The sequence below is a fragment of the Diabrotica virgifera genome, chromosome 1 (assembly GCF_917563875.1).
Source record: "Diabrotica virgifera virgifera chromosome 1, PGI_DIABVI_V3a".
Taxonomy (NCBI): domain Eukaryota; kingdom Metazoa; phylum Arthropoda; class Insecta; order Coleoptera; family Chrysomelidae; genus Diabrotica; species Diabrotica virgifera.
The window spans coordinates 62024536-62042122 of NC_065443.1; the positions used below are offsets into that span (position 1 = coordinate 62024536).

The 17587-nt window shown below is 34.1% G+C and overlaps 1 protein-coding gene across 2 annotated transcripts in view; it reads left to right on the forward strand.

The window, feature by feature from the left end:
* The window catches only part of LOC114334181 (uncharacterized), a 427370-nt gene that overhangs the window by 208179 nt on the left and 201604 nt on the right, over positions 1 to 17587 (forward strand). For both annotated transcript variants that reach the window (XM_028284216.2, XM_028284215.2), the window contains exon 4: positions 322 to 533. In XM_028284216.2, coding sequence (XP_028140017.1) covers positions 322 to 533 — 212 coding nt within the window. The remainder of the gene's footprint in view (positions 1 to 321; positions 534 to 17587) is intronic.

Genomic DNA, 17587 nt, shown 5'->3' on the forward strand with positions numbered 1-17587 from the left:
TCGTGATTCTTATAGGAGATGCTTCAACGCGTATGTTTTGGTTATTTTCTTTTATTTTGAATTCCACTCGATCTTCTTGTAACAGTTTACTGAAGTACAAGTCCCATGTTTCCAACGAAATTAGTGAGATTAAATCTTTCATACCAGTCGAAAATATTGCCGGCAAAATTTTCTCTCTTATGATATTACATACGACAATTACATGTATGTTACCTAAAATTTGAAAAAAATTTTCGACGAAAGCCACCCATCTTAATTGATGGCCCACGATTTTGATACACTCTATGCACTTTAACAATATTAACTAAACTTTTCTTTCAGGTACATGCCCCGACAAAATCCACACACGCTAATGTTTCCCGTGTCAGGTGTCAGTGTAGTTCCCCATGAAAGTGATTGTGATATAACTCGATGTAAAGTGAGATTACACAAACTGTCAAGCCGGTACAGCAGCGGGGCTTACAGGTGCGAAATTTCCAGCGAAGCACCGGCTTTTAGGCTGGCTGCCGAAACCCACAACATCACCGTGGCAGGTAAAGAGATAAAGTCTTATTTTACTAGATAATTGTGTTAGTTTTGTAATATATTGTTACAGTTTACAAATTATATACTGATAAATTTCGTTTACTAAACATATCTCATTTTACGCGACATCCATAATATTCTGCTTGGTAATAGTTTGCAAATCTTTCAAAACAATTTTTTAGGTACCTACTTGAATTATAGGTACCTACTTATTATGGAAAAACTTGATGTTACATTTATGAATAGAAAGCAATATTTTTTATAAAATATCGAGTAAGTAAATGTATAGGTATGGTGTATTCCACGAATATACGACTGTTTTGGATTATCGCGACAACGAATATTTTAGTGTGCAACATAAGAAGTACGAAAGTATTTTGCTCTAATAATTACTCCAATAAACAACTATATAATTTGCAATTTACTTTCGTTCTTCATATTTTGCACAGTAAATATTAGTTGTCGCAATAATCCAAGAGGGTCGTATATTCGTGGAATGGGGTATATCTAAACTTGCGTTCATAGAAATCAGCCCACTTTAAACTTTTGATTTAAAATATTTATTTATTTCTGAAATTAATTACTTCCAGCAAAAAAGTAGGCGAAGCAATAAAGCACTAAAATCGGCCTTACCTCCGAAAAAGAAAACGACAAGACGGATCTTAATAATTCTTTTTGCATTCGATTCGTGAATGCGCCAGGAAACTTTGTGACTTCTAGCCATGAGAAAATATTGAAAAACTGCATACAAAAAATACATTCTTAAAGTGCTTTTCAATCAGACAATAAAAAAAATCATAACTCGTCAATTATATGCGGAAAGGAGTTCAGTTTTGTTACTCGGGGGTTTTGGGATCGCTGGAAACAAATATGACGTCGTAAATGACCTCTGGAGTACCCGGTGCCCAGGGTACCTACTGTTTATCTCGTCTTGTGTAGTTTTCGGCAAATTCATTAAAACATTAGTCAAAAATCATTACTCGGGTGGTTTTTGGGGTCGCTGACGACGAATATGAAATTGGAAGTGATCTCCGGAGTACCTGGTGCCCAGAGTACACACTGTTTGTCTCGTCTTCTGAAGCTTTCGGAAAATTCTTTAAAAAATTGGTAAAGAATCATTAGTCACGACATTAACAGTAGGTACCCTGGACACCAGGTACTCTGGAGACCACTTCCTATGTCATATTCGTCGTCAGCGACCCCAAAAACACCCGAGTAATGATTTTTGACTAATTTTTTAATGAATTTGACGAAAACTCCAGAAGACGAGGTAAACAGTAGGTAGGTACCCTGGGTACCAAGTACTCCGAAAATCACTTTCGATGTCATATTTGTCGTCAGGGACCCCAAAAACCCCCGAGTAATGATTTTTGGCTAATTTTTTAATCAATTTGCCGAACACTCCAGAAGACGAGGTAAACAGTAGGTACCCTGGGTACCAGGTACTCCTGAAATCACTTTCCATGTTATATTCGTCGTTAGTGACCCCAAAAACCCCCCGAGTAATGATTTCTGACTAATTTTTTAATGAATTTACCGAGAAAACTCTACAAGACGAGGTAAACAGTAGGTACCCTGGGCACGAGGTACTCTGGAGATCACTTCCGATGTCATATTCGTCGTTAGCGACCCCAAAAACCCCCCAAGTAATGATTTTTGACTAATTTTTAATGAATTTGCCGGAAACTCCACAAGACGAGGTAGACAGTAGGTACCCTGGGTACCAGGTATTCCGGAGACCACTTACGACGTCATATTCGTTTTCAGCGATCCCAAAACCTACCGAGTAATAAAATGAACTTATTTCCGCCGATAATTGACGAGTGCTGAATTTTTTTTATTTTCTGTTTGAGATGCACTTTAAAAATGCCTTATTTGTATGCAGTTTTTCAATATTATCTCATGGCTAGGGGTCACAAAGTTTCCTGGCTCATTCACGAATCGAATGCAAAAAAAATTATTAAGATCCGTCTTGTCGTTTTTTTTTCGGAGGTTCAGGGCTTTATTGCTTCGACTAATAGTCCATGTGGTCAGACCGCTCCCGTCTGGAAAAATTTCTGATTCAGTTTCTTTGTGGATTCCTATTCAGAAATGTCCCATTTAAACAAATCAGAAGGGTGCCGGGCGGAATTTTTGGGCAGAAATTATTCAAACAATTTTTTTAAACAAATACAAAAGATCACGTTTTTTTGATGGGAAATATATATTTTTAAGTTTTATGGGTCATTCTAAATAAGGAAGGTGTCTTGTAAATTTTCTAAAAAATTGATAGTTTTCGAGTTATAGGAGATTTAAAATCTAAAAAATGCGAAAATACGCATTTTCTAGGCCTAAAAACTCATATTTAAGTTAGTATTTTTGAGGTTGCCAGATACTTAGATTGAAGTTTAAACATTCAGTTTCAAGATTCTGAAGAGTGATTGCGTCTAACTTTAATTTAAAACGTCGTTTTTTAATTGTTAAATATGCATATCCATCCGATTTTTTTGCCGGTGCGGCGCGTTCTATTTCAAAAATCTCCAATTTTCCTCCGAAAGATATTTTTCCTAGATTCTTTGGGATATTCTGAATAAAATAAGTTTCTTGACATTTTTCTCAAAAGTTAACAGCTTTAAAGTTATAAGCGATTTAAAATCCGAAAATGCGTTTTTTTGTGTTTTTCGGATTTTAAATCGCTTATAACTTTAAAAATATTAAATTTTGAGAAAAATGCCACGAAACTTATTTTATTTAGAATATCCCAAAGAATCTAGAAAAAATATTTTTTGGAGGAAAATAGGAGATTTTTGAAATAGAGCGCGCCGCACCGGCAAAAAAATCGGATAAACATGCATATTTTTAACAATTAAAAAACAACGGTATAAATTCAGACTAGACGCGATCACTCTTCAGACTCTGAAATCAGGAAGTTTAGCCTTCAATTTAAGTATCTGGTAACCTCAAAAATACTAATTTAAATATGAGTTTTTAAGCCTCGAAAATGCTTATTTTCGCATTTTTCAGATATTAAATCGCCTATAACTCGAAAACTATCAATTTTTTTAAAAAATTACAAGATACCTTTCTTAAACCTAAAAATACCTAAAACACCTAAAAATATATGTTCCAGGGCAATAAAACGTGATCTTTTGTATTTGTTTAAAAAATTGTTTAAACAAATTCTGCCCAAAAACTTCGGCCAGCACCCTTCAGATTTGTTTAAAGGGGATATTTTTGAATAGGAATCCACAAAGAAACCGAATCAGAAATTTTTTCAGACGGGAGAGTTCTCACTACATGGACTATAAAGGGATATAGATTTTGAAAGTGAGTATCTATTTTGTCATGGATTGCTTATCATTTATATGCGCAGAAACCGATAAACATAGAAAAGTGTTTATTTGATGTTTATAACCTTAATAAGAAATTTGACAAAATTTGTTATTATTGCTTTGCAACTAACAATTATTGCATTTTGTTTGCTTTTCATTTTCATAATTAATTAGTGTTCCGGTGTGTAAGGTTAATGGACACTACACCAGAGAAAGCCGCCCAAGTTATTGCATTAATAGAAAATGCACTTAGCCAGAGAGCCGTTGCTTAAGGGCATAGATGCAAAATGTCGCCAGTCAAAATATTCAATGTGTTTTAAATTTATTTATTTTTTTCGAATCCTGAGAAAACTAATAAATATTTTTGAAAAGTTTGAACGCAGAATGAAAGATTACATTATTACTGAGGGCCGAAAGTGCCTGAAAACTTCTATAATATTTATTTTAATAAGTTACAGGGGTGAAAATAAGGGAGAAAATTTAGTGTGGTTTTTAATTGAAAATATTTCGTTCAAAAGAAACTTTTTATTTATTCTAAGGGACTTTCAGCCCTCGGTAATAACGTAACCTTTCATTCTGCGTTTACATTTTTTAAAAATACTTATTAGTTTTCTCATGATTCGAAAAAATGAACCCATTTAAAATACATTGAAAATTTTGACAGGCGACATTTTGCGCCTTTCCTCAATTAAAGTTGCTCGTGATGATCGTTTTGTGTCAACAATATTAAGATCGTCACCTTAATGTCATTCAGGTGCAAAAAAGCTCCGTGAACTAAGAGGAATGGTTATTAGTCAATGGAGAATAATACGAAAACTGGAGGAGAAAAATAATCTGACTTCTCGACTATCTGCAATTTGTCAAAAACTTACTACAGCTCATCATCAAGCACGCCTACATTTTACACAGGATCATCTGAACTGGACGTTGGAACAATGGGGATCTATTTTGTTCTCAGGTGAGACCAGAATATTTCTCTATGGTAGCGACCGAAGAAGGAAAGTGTACCGAAGACGAGGAGAGCGATTTGCAGAATGCTGCATTGAAGAGCAGAGTCCTTGTGGAGGTGGTTCCTGCATGATCTGAGGTTCAATTTCTAAGGGGGTACGAACCGACCTTGTTTTCATTCGTAGGGTAACTGTCTTCACGAGCGAGGAGGTTTAACAGAAGCTAGATACATCGAGGAGATTTTAGCAATGCATGTGATACCTTACGTTGACTACATTGGAGCCTTAGGCCCGGCGCAAATTGAACCTAAGCCAGACACAACCTGCGCCGGCGAACTGCGTAGACAGTTCTGCGCATCCTACTGTCAGTTAATTCGTTCGCAGGTCAAGCTTGGGAACGTTTGTCATCGGCGTACAGTTTTCTTGGGCCGTGGGACGCGTGACTCATTGCCAGATGTTTATTTTTACTTGTTTTTGTTTGCGAGGTGGACGTATCAAAATGAATACGGATGGTACCTAAGTACAATTTATTATGATAAATAAAAATATTAGCATAGTCAACACCCCGAGTGAAAACTGCTCAGTGTATAAAAGATATCGTTTTATGCACCCGCTTATGATCAAATTCGATGTTTTCGAAAGTCATACCGCTACGACTACTAGGGACCTGTAAGATATTTTTAAAACGTTACTAGTTACAAGTAAGAAAATACTGATTTTAAGTTGCCTACTCAATTCAGTACAAGGATCAGATACATCAGTATTTTCTAATCAGTATTTGTACTCAGTACCACTGAGAACCGGTATCAAAAGTAACCGTTACATGTCCGCACTAATTTTACCCGTATCAATTCGCCACGTCGATAGTCAATGGTTGGGTTGGCTTGTGTTCAATATGCGGCACGCTAGAAAAATAAGTGGATAGGTCACCCGTCTCGCTTAGAGTGGCTTAATATTATACAAGAAACAATAGCTAACCTGATTAGATATATGCGTGATCATATCAGAGCAGTTATTAATGCAAGAGGACCCATTATTAAAGCATTAATTGTTAAATTTTTAATTGCAAAATAACCTTTTTGGATTAGCAGTGAAAAAAGTTAATGTAACTGATGCAGTCATTTTTCAATATTAAACATAAGAAATCGAAATAAATTTTCTTAAATAAGTACGGTACATTCCATGTCAAATCACTCAGGCAAAAAATTTTGGATCTCCGATTTGTCTGAAAATTGGTATATAGCTTCTGCGGGACGTAAAAATAAGATATTTAAGGTCAAAAAATCTTCTTCTTCTTTTTTTCTCAAAATGTTATTTTGTACGATTTTACAGTGATTTGGTGTTTATTTAAACAAATTTGCATTTTCTGTCGTAAAGTATCGATGAAAAACATAATATTTTAATAGAAAGGACTCAAGAATGTCATTATATGGCATTATAACAAGTTATTTTGAGTCAAAACAAGTTTTTGATCAAATTTTATAGTGTAAAAAACGTTAAAATACCGTTTTTTGCATTTTCCTCCATTCATAAAATATATTATCATCGATTTGGCTGAAAATTTGCCCACAGATAGCCAAAAGATAGGACTTTAAGTAATTAGAAGGATTTGAGTTATATTCCAATACCAAAAATGTTACATGCAGTAATATCAGACTAAAAAGTATATATTAGTCCAGTCGGGATAGCATTTGACCTTGAATGCCGAGCTGCCCAAAATTTAATTTTTCTGATCTTTAGGGGAGTCAATAGTAGCCTAAATTTAAAATCACGAATGAATTCCTCCGTTACGTTAGCAGCCATCTTGATTTTAATGGAGAACCTGTCTTGGTCAATATCTCCGCCATTTTTAAATTTTCGACAAAAATGGTAGGAACTGAAATTGTTCCAAATAAATAGTATTTACAATTATTACAATTTCTTTTTAACAATTTTTGTCGTGAGGTCGATATATTCGAGTTAATTTTACTTACAGTAGACGCCTATATTTTTGACTATAATATTGCATGTAACTTTTTTGGTATTATAATATAATTCAAATCCTTCTCACCACTTAAAGTCTTATGTTTTGTCTATCTGTGGGCAAATTTTCAGCCAAATCGATTATGATTTATTTTGGAATGGAGAAAAATGTAAAAACGGTATTTTAACGTTTTCTACACTATAAAATTTGATCAAAAGCTTGTTTTGAATCAAAGTAACTTGTTATAATGCCATATAATGACATTTTTGAGTCCCTTCTGTTAAAATATTATGTTTTCCATTGATACTTTACGATAGAAAATGCAAATTTGTATAAATAAACACCAAATCACTGTAAAATCGCATAAAATAACATTTTGAGAAAGAAAGAAGAAGAAAATTTTTTGACCTTAAATATTTTATTTTTACGTCCCGTAGAAGCCATATACCAATTTTCAGACGAATCGGAGGTCCAAAATTTTTTTTGCTCCAAAATTCAGTGATTTGAAATGGAATGGCCCGTACATATTATGCTCAATATATTAAAGCATATTAAATTACTTTGCTTTTGTTTTACAACATTGTTTTCGTACTAGAAGATCCTGTACAGATGCAATATTACATATTGTGTACAGGATTTGTATGTCTCATTGACTGAAAGAAAGGATTTGAGAGAAGTAAGACTCAAAGATAGGTATAAGCCATCTTCTGTATAATAGAAGTTCACCAAAATATCATAAAAACTATTGAAAATATCTATCAAATCAACAAAATGGAAGTCAGAATAGGGAACAATTTACAGAACCTATAGACATAGGAAGCCGAATAAGACTCATTGGGCCTATTCTCTATAATTTAATTATGGATGATATCATAAAAAGTGTCACAAAGGGAGGAGCAGCAATAGAAAAGATATGCAAAAACATGCAGCAATAGAAAAGATAAACGGCAAATGGCACTCATCTGGAAAACCAACATATTGGCCCACTGATCAAAATAAAACACCCGACTTAATTGACTTTTTTATTCCAAGAAAAGTTGCAACAAATTTTATGAAAATAGAAGAAGTTGATGGTCCCAGTTCTGATCACTCTCTAATACTACTCACAATCAGTGAGCATATAATACTAAGAGAACATAACCCAACATTAACCAATAACAGAACGGACTTGGCTAGCTTTAGACAGGAGTTAAGTGGCAGAATTGAGCTTAATGTACCAATCAAAACTAATGAACAACTTGATGAAGAAACAGATACACTAACCATAAATATACAACAAGCAGCCTGAAATAATACCAAACAAATTATAAGAAAAACCAAAGGACAAAATTATCCCAAAGAAATTTGAGAACTGGTGCAAAGAAAAAGAAAAGTCAGGAAGACATGGCGAAAAAGCAGAACTGCAGAAAATAAAAATGTATTAAACAACCTCACCCAACAGTTGAGAAGGGAAATAGGTTTAATCAAAAATGAATCAGTAAACCAATACTTAAACGGTCTGAGAGATGACCAAACCACTGACTACTCGTTGTGGAAATGTATATATATATATATATAGTCTTTTGAGTCCCTTTTACTTTTCAGTGTCGGGACTGGCACATCCTTTCACGTGTGTACAAATGTTGACCATTGTTTCTTATTGTATGCTAATCGGCTTGCTTCTGCTATTGTTTTCCCCTTCCTTTGGATGATGTTAGCGACTACTGTATCCCAATCTTCTCTAGGTCTTCCTCTACTTCTTTTCTTTTGTATCCTGGCTTCCCATATTTTCTTCACCGGTATGTTGTCTTTCATTCTTTTCATGTGTCCCCACCAACTTAGTTGTTTTTCTTCAATTTACTCAAGTACAGATTTCGTCTTAAGATCTGTGCGTATATCTGTGCTTCTTATTCTGTCTCTCATTGTCACTCCTCTAACTCTTCGTAAATACTTCATTTCTAGGGCTTGTATCTTGCTTTTTAGTTTTCTAGTTAGTATCCATGATTCACAGCCGTATGTAAGCACTGGTCTATATATGGTGTTAAATACAGTTAGTTTGGTTTTTCTTGTGATTTCCTTTTTGTTTAAGAAGCTATTTTTTATTGCATGAAATAGTTTTGATGTTTTACTTATCCTCTCTTCAACATCTTTGTCCTGCCTTCCATTATTTTCGATTGTAACGCCCAAGTATTGGAAATGGTTTACTTGTTCTATTGCCTCCTCATTAATTTGCATATTTATTACGACTGGTTCTTGCGATATTACCATGGTCTTCGTCTTATGTGTATTTATCTTCATACCCTGTTTACATAATGCGTGATTCCATGCTTGCAGGTTATTTTGCAGGTCTTCTTCTTTTTCTGAGATAACTACTACATCATCTGCGAATGCACATTCCGAAATGGTTACGCTATGGAGATTACTGTACCCTACATGCAATTTCTTTAGTTGTGGTGTGCACTCTATCATGATTTCGTCCATAAAGATGTTGAAGAGGGTTGGGCTCATGACCCCTCCTTGCCTTAGTCCTTCAGTTGTTTCGAATTCTGTTGATTTCATGTTTTTATGTATTATGTAGTTTCTATTTCTCTTATAAAGACTTTTGATGATTTCAACTAGTTTATCGTCAACCCCTCTTCTTATCAAGCTGTCCCACAAAGTTTGTCGTTTCACCCTGTCGAATGCCTTTTCCAGGTCTATGAAGGCCATATATGCTTTCTTTTTAGACAGTAACGTTTTTTCAATTATTTGTTTTACCGTGAAAATATGGTCTTGTACTCCTCGTCCCTTTCTAAAGCCGCTCTGTGCTTCATTTAAAGTAGTTTCTGTAATGTTTCTCAGCTTTTTTTCTAGTACTGTTTCATAGACTTTGAGAGAAGAACATAACAGTGTAATTCCTCGATAGTTGTTACAATCTTTGTGGTCTCCTTTCTTATATATCGGTACTATTACTCCTATCTCCCAGTCCTTTGGTATTGTTTCTTTTTTGCTTGCTTCTTTGAATATTTCAGCTAATTGTTTTACGCCTTTCATTCCCATGTACTTCAGCATTTCCGGTGGTATATGGTCGTGTCCAGGTGCCTTTCCGTTTTTAAGTTTGCCTATTGCTTCTATTGTATCTTCGATTGTTATCTCGATGCTTGTTCTCTGTTCTTCACTACCTGTCGCGTTACTGTTTTCTTTATTCCTATCCTCTTTTGTGGTAGTTAATAATTCTTGGAAGTGTTGTCGCCATCTTTCAATAATTTCTTTTTCTTCTGTGATTATTTTTCCTTCTTTGTTTTTAATTCTCATATTATTACTAGGTTTGTCTGTTCTCAGAGATTTTAATGTTCTATAAAAAAGTTTTTGATTTTCTTCGCTATTGTGTTCCAGCTGTTGTCCAAATTGATGCCAACTCTTTTCCTTTTCTGTTTTTATCATATCTCTTACTGCAGTTCTTGCCTCTTTGTATTTGTTGTAATTGTTTACTGTTTTCTTTGCTAAATAATTATTCCAAAGTTTTTTCTTAGTTTTCACTTGTTGTTTTATTTCGGCATTCCACCAGTTTGTTTGTTTCACCTTGTCATTCCTTTTACTAATGCCACATACTTTTTTCGCCGCTTCCAGTAATATATTTTTAAATGATTGCCATTTTTGTTCTAGGTTGTTACTATCATTTGCATTTTCCAGAGCTGCTATTTCTAAATCAACCATTTCTTTGTATCTTAGGGCAATCTCTTTGTTTCTGAGCTTGTAAGTTCTGATTGATTCGTATTCAATTTTTCTTCTGTTTTCTTTTGTATGTTCCTGGGGTTTTTTGTTTTTATTCTTTATTCTAGCTTCCAGCAAATAATGGTCACTACTTATTTCTGGTCCTCTTCTGACTCTAACGTCTTGAATTACCTTTCGATTGTCGCGTTCTACTAGTATGTAATCAATTATTGACTTTTCTGATTCTCTTGGTCCTTGCCTAGTAAATTTATGTATGTCTTTGTGTTGGTAGTGTGTGTTTGTTACTATTAAATTATTTAGTACGCAGAATTCTATTAACCGTTTTCCATTATCATTTCTCACTTCTTCACCGTACCTTCCAATTACATCCGTTACTGTCTCATCTTTGATTCCTACTCTTCCGTTGAAGTCTCCAATGACGTAAATCCGCCCTTTACTGTTTTCTATTGCTATATTTAGGTCTGTCCAGAATTTTTCTTTGATTTCTTTTTTCTCATTTTCATCGGGTCCATATGCCGTAATTATTGTCTGTGGCTCTCCCTGTTCATCTTTCATCTCAAGAGCGACTATTCTTTCTGACCAACCTTTCCAGTCCTGTATATTTATTACTTTTTCTTTTTTAATTATAGTACCTACTCCTGCAGCTGCTCTCTTTTCCGGTGGAACCCCGCTATATATAAGCAAATGACCGCCTTCTAGGTATATTTCACCAATTCCTTTCTTTTTTGTTTCTGTAATACCTAATATTTCTATTTTGTTTTTATCGAACTCGTAGCTCAATTCTGTTTCCTTACCATTTAGTCCTCTGATATTCCACGTTGCTAGTCTCCAAATATTTTTCTTATCCTGTTTGCCACTGTCATTACCTATTTCTTGCCTTGTCGTTTCCTTATGGTCCTTGCACTTGCTTTTCCTTGCAGTTAATTTGTCCAGTTTTTTGTATTGGCATTATCCCTTTCCAATTCGCTGCTTTTTGTATTCCAAGTCCATTTCTGCCCATTGATTATAAGTTTTTGGTATCCAATTTTTACAGTTTTCCTTTCTTCTATTTTTTGTTTTGCAATTTCCTTCAGTTTTTGTTGAATTTTTCTTTCGTTTTGGGTCAAGTCGTTATTTATAAATACTTGATTATATTTCCCCCTAGTTAATTTAGCTTTGTTTTTCATTATCTCCAATTTTTGTGCAAAATTCTCTACTTTAATCAGGTATGTCTTCTCCTTTATTTCCTTTATTTTTGGGACAGAAATTTTTATCTTTAACTGGTTTTCGAAAAAATGTTTTACATTATCTTCCATTTCCTTTTCTGTAGCATTTGGAATTTCCAGACCGCTTATAATAATATTGTTCTTTCTGTCTTTCTTATCAGCTACTTCTAGCCTTTCTTCTATTTCTTCAATTTTAATCATTTTAACTCGCAATTCTTTCATTTCCTGTTTTATCTTCAAATTTTCCTCTTTTAGCTGTTTTATTTCTTCTCTGTATATTTTATTCATTTCTTTTACCTCGTTAATCAGTTCCTTCGTATCTTTCATAATTTCAGCTGTAGTCTCGTTTATTAATTCCTTGATAATTTCCTTAAATTGCATAATTTCTTCATTAGTCATGTTCATCCTGATTTATTTGCCCTTATCTCAGCACGCCACTGCTGTAATGTGTGCTGTCTATATGTCTAGCGTAAGATAACGTCCACAGAGGTTCGCTCTTCAGAGGTTCGTTACCTATCCAGACACTTTTGGTAAAACTGGTTGCCTATCAACCTAATTTGTGTTTCAAGTCTTTTTAGTAATTATTTGGTAATTATTATATTAATAAGTTATTCTCTAGGCTATTCTCACCTGCAATTCACTTCTTGGGTATTTAATTCGCCAATGATCACTAGTACGTATTTTATCAGTCCGTATTATCCCGGTATTTCGAGTTTTTAATACGAGCACAAATTCACACGTGTGTAAACAATCACCAGTAGCGTAGCTATCGTGGAAATGTACAAAAAGAATAAATAGACCAACGCAACAGATTCCGCCGATTAGAAAAGAAAATGGAACATGGGCAAGAGATGCAAAACAAAAAGCAAATTTTTTCGCTTAATACTTGGAGAATGTATTCCAAAATAACGAAATGGGAAATACTAATCAAGCTGAAAACGAACATGATGACAGTACTGAAATTGATTTGAACAATACTAATCAAGACATGATAAAGCCTACTACTCCTAAAGAGGTAACCAACGTAATCAAAAACAATACCAATCCCAAAAAGGCTCCAGGATTTGACTTAATAACAGGAGAAATACTATAACAATTACCTAGAACGGCCATCGTTAAAGTCACAAACCTTATAAATGCAGTATTCAGAATTCAGTATTCTGAATTAATCATGATTCCCAAACCAGGGAAACCAATCAATAATGTAGAATCATACAGATCAATATCTCTGCTACCAATTATATCCAAATTATTTGAGAGGATATTGCTAGCACGAATGCAACCTATACTCGACCACAGGGAAATTGTTCATTCCCACCAATTTGGATTTCGCAATAAACATTCAACAATAGACCAAATTCATCGAATAACAGATATTATAGAGCGATCTCTGGAGGAGAATAAAATATGCTCAGCTATTTTTCTAGACATAGCAAAAGCATTTGACAAAGTGTGGCACAAAGGCTTGTTACTAAAATTATAAAGATATCTTCCCATCCAATATGTACATCTAATACAATCATATTTGGAAGACAGAACTTTTAGAGTTAAACAGGAAGGCGAATATTCAGAATTACGACCAATTAAAGCAGGAATCCCACAGGGCAGTGTTCTGGGACCCATACTATATTTATTATATACTTGTGACATACCTGTTATAGAAAATATTAAACTGGCAACATTTACAGATGACACTGCAATACTAGCAGCCGGTGAAACATTCGGAGAAACAACTAGGCACCTTGAAAATGCAGTGAATAAAATAAACACATGGAATAATAAATGGCGCATAAAAATCAATGAAGGGAAATCTGCCCATATCGATTTCCCTTACAAAAAGATAAATAGTCGCCCAGTTAGAATAAACAATAAAATCGTTCCGTACAAGAAAACAGTTAAATATCTAGGGCTACATTTGGATAGCAAATTAAAGTGGCAGGAACATATCAAAAAGAAAACTAAAGAACTAAAACTGAAGTACAAGAAGTTATATTGGTTATTAGGTAGAAGCTCACGACTTACAACCAAAAATAAAGTATTAGTTTACAAACAAATGCTCCAACCAGTATGGTCCTATGGTTTACAGTTATGGGACTGTAGTAGTGAGAGTAACTATGCTTGCCTTCAAAGAGTCCAAAACCGAATACTAAGAAACATAGTCAACGCTCCATGGTATATCCACAACAAAGACCTACATCGGGAACTTCGTATAGCAACAGTCCAAGAAGAAATAAAGAAAATTGCCAAGGGTCACGAAAAACGACTCCACAACCATACAAACAGAGAAGTGTTAGAACTTTTAGATAATCAAGACCTAATCCGCAGGCTCAAACGCACCAAACCTTTTGAACTTGTGTGATAGTGATAAATCTATAAATGTCAGTGTCAGTTTAAATTCGGGCAGTGAACCTAGCCACAACAGTGATGTGTGCAACAATAATTATTAAATTCTAAGGTGAACCGTTGGGAATACCTAGGACAGTACAATAGTAGATTAAGTTAAATGTAAAAAGCTGGTTAGTCTTAGGATTAGGTGCATTGTTAATTTATTAAATAAAAAAAAAACACAAAGGGAGGAGGATGCAGAATGGGGAATAAAGAAGTTGAAATACTTTGTTACACATACGAAGCAATATTGATAGCCTAGATGAACATAGTGTGCAAAGACTAGACCACAGATTTAACATAAGAGCAAACGAATTTAATATGATAATCTCGTCTCAGAAAACAAAAACAATAGTAATCAGCAAAAAACAATCAGATGTAAAATAGAAATTGATGGCATCAGTATTGAACAAGTACTCGAAACAACATATCTTGGAATTACACTGTTAAGCTATGGAGAGCTGGACCCAGAAGTGAGACCTCAAGTACAAAAACCAAATAGACTGGCAGGATCCTTTCATAATATCATATGGTGAAACCAACATATATTAAAATTGAGATGAAGTATGACCAATGACAAACATATAAATCAGAAACAAGACTCACCACAACCACAACACAAAGACTACTGGGAACGGCAGTTCCCAGTAGGGAAGAATTACAGGGAATACGCCGAGAGATCGAATGAGGAGTGAATACATTAAAAGAAAATGTAACGTACGATCTAAACGAATGGATAATTATAGTACATTCTTTCACAGTTTTTGCTGTAAATTTTAAAGAACCGCTTGGATTGACATGAAATTTGGCATACGCATAAGTAACATGTCAAAGAAAAAAGTGATATGGTGCCGATGTGTGCTTTTGCCGTGGGGGTGACTTTCATCCCATCTCGGGGGGAAAACTATATGTCCAAGATAAGTCCCGAAATGGATAAACTGGCTAATTTTAAGCAACTTTTGTTCCATAGAGTTTTTTCACCAAATCAATACTTTTCGAGTTATTTGCAACTGAATATGTTCATTTTTCAACAAAATAACCACGTTTTTAGACGGTTTTTCGCAAATAACTCAAAACGTAAGCATTTTGTCGAAAAAAATAATCTTAGCAAAACTACATCCTATCAAAAACTTAAAAAATAGGTTCATATTCGAAAAATTCCAAATAGAATAATTCAATGTGAAATATCCAAATAATGAAGCATTCTTGGGAACAACACATTAAAACTTTTTTAAAGTGTTTAAAAAAGCTTTATTTCTGTTTTTATAAAAAAAAATTTCTATCATCAAATGTAAGCATGTTACGCTCAAAATAAAGTTGGTCCCTTTTGTTTTGGCAAAAAAAATCACGAAGATCACCCCCCAATTAGCAACTTAAATAAAATTAATCGTCACCGCTTCACAAGTTACTTTACTTATGTTGTGTTTACATGATCTGTAAGTTTTATCGATTCAAAGTGCTTATTTTTAAAAAAATTTGGTTTTAAAATAATATTTTTAAAAAATTTAATTAAAAAAAATGGTTTTTTTTCAAAGTAAAAAAATTTTTCTTCTTCTTAACGTGCCCTATCAAGTCCCCTTGACGTTGGCGATTAACATGGCGAAACTGTCTCTGTCTCGAGCTATTCTAAATAGGTGTTCTGCTTTCTTTATTCCTGTCCACTCCCGGATATTCTTCAACCAAGAGGCCTGCTTTTGGTTGAAAAAAAAAATTTTCAGAGACCAAAAATCATAAACCATAAAAAAAGTCAGATTTACTTTTCTGAATATTTTGTATTTTTTTTTGTTTTTCTGTAAGACAAAAATTGGTTAAGATTCGGTGTTTCTAAATTTGCATACACTCGTGATAAGTGACTCGTTCAAGCCCTTTTAACTACAGCTCTTTCAAAAATATAGACTTTGAACCGATGAACTTACAGATTATATGATCAATACGTACGCGAGTAAAAAACTTGTGAAGTGGTAACAATTAAGTTCATTTGAAATGCTAATTAGGGGGTGATTTTCCCGATTTCTTACCAAAAAAAGGGACCAACTTTATCTTGAGCGTAACTTGTTTTCTTTTGATGCTAAAAATTTTTTTTAAGAAACAAAAATAAGCCTTTTTTTAAACACTTTAAAAAAGTTAAAATGAGTTTTCCCCCAAAAAAGTGCTTTGTTTTTTGGTTATCGTACGTTAAAATATTCGATTTGGAATTTGACGAATATAAACCTATCCTTCATTAGCTATTACTCTGCTTCTACTAGGTATAGTGACCTAATATGTACACCATGTTTTTCACTTTTTTACGTGCTATATTTTTGATAAGAACTTTTTCTACACCAAATACTTACTTTTTGAGTTATTTGCAAAAAAGCGTCTGAAAACGTGGTTATTTTGTAGAAAAATTAACATATTCACTCGCAAATAATTCGAAAACTATTAACTTGGTGAAAAAACTTTATAGAACAAAAGTTGCTTAGAATTAGTCATTTTATCCATTTCCGGACATATTTCGAATATATATTTTTTACCCCCAAAAGGGGGTGAAACTCACCCCTAGGGCAAAAGAACACATCGGCACAATATCACTTATTTTCTTTGACTTTTTAGCTATGTGTATGCCAAATGTCATGTCAATCCAAGCGGTTCTTTAAAATTTAGAGGTTTTGCAATATTTTACCTTTAAAAAACGTACTATTAATAGAAAATACAGATTGAATAAGCAGAATGAGGGAGATCCTTGTAGTCAAAAAAGCAATAGATAAATAACCAATCGGCATGCAGAAGTATCGGACAATTGCACAAAAGATGGGGTGACAACCTTACATAGAGGTATCAATCCGCCAGTGAAAAAGTAGAGGGAAAGGAGAAGAAAATACATGAGCGAAGAGAGAGACTTTAGATACGTACTGCATATTAATCATGAAATTCTGACTCTTGCTCTTTTTTATACTAATTTCTGTCGACACAAACATATATGTCGACTCTATAACACGAGACCATTTTATTGGTTTCTCACAAAATATTTCCACGTTCCACCCCGTCCACAACAGTTCCGCCCCATCCGCTGGCCAATTTGAAAAAAATAAGGGTGATAGCTCCCGATAAGTTGGGCCATTACGTCATAAATAAACTCAAGCACGACCACATTATCGCGTCATTCAGAGAGAGCACAATGAAAGAGATTCTCCAGGCCATAATTTCGGATCTTGGATCGTTACCAAAAAGCAGAATGGGTTGCTATCTCCCTTAATCTACAATAATCTTATTGATAGCCTCTAAGGCCATTTATCTCCACGACAAGAACAGGAAAATAAGTAAAAGAAAAGTTTAATTGGAAATTGTACGTTTCTCTTATACAGAACGTGTCAGGTAAGGGAAGTTGAGAAGCGTTAGAATAAAGGAATTGTTAACGGTCTGGTAATTTTATAGATCATAATATAATTGATGAGCAAATTATTTTGTTCGTACTAAGGTTTTATTAATATCATTTAATAAGTATATACAGGGCGGGGCATTAGCGTGACAAAGTCCAATTACACGTTTGTCGTAAGAGATACGAAAAAAGAGTTATTT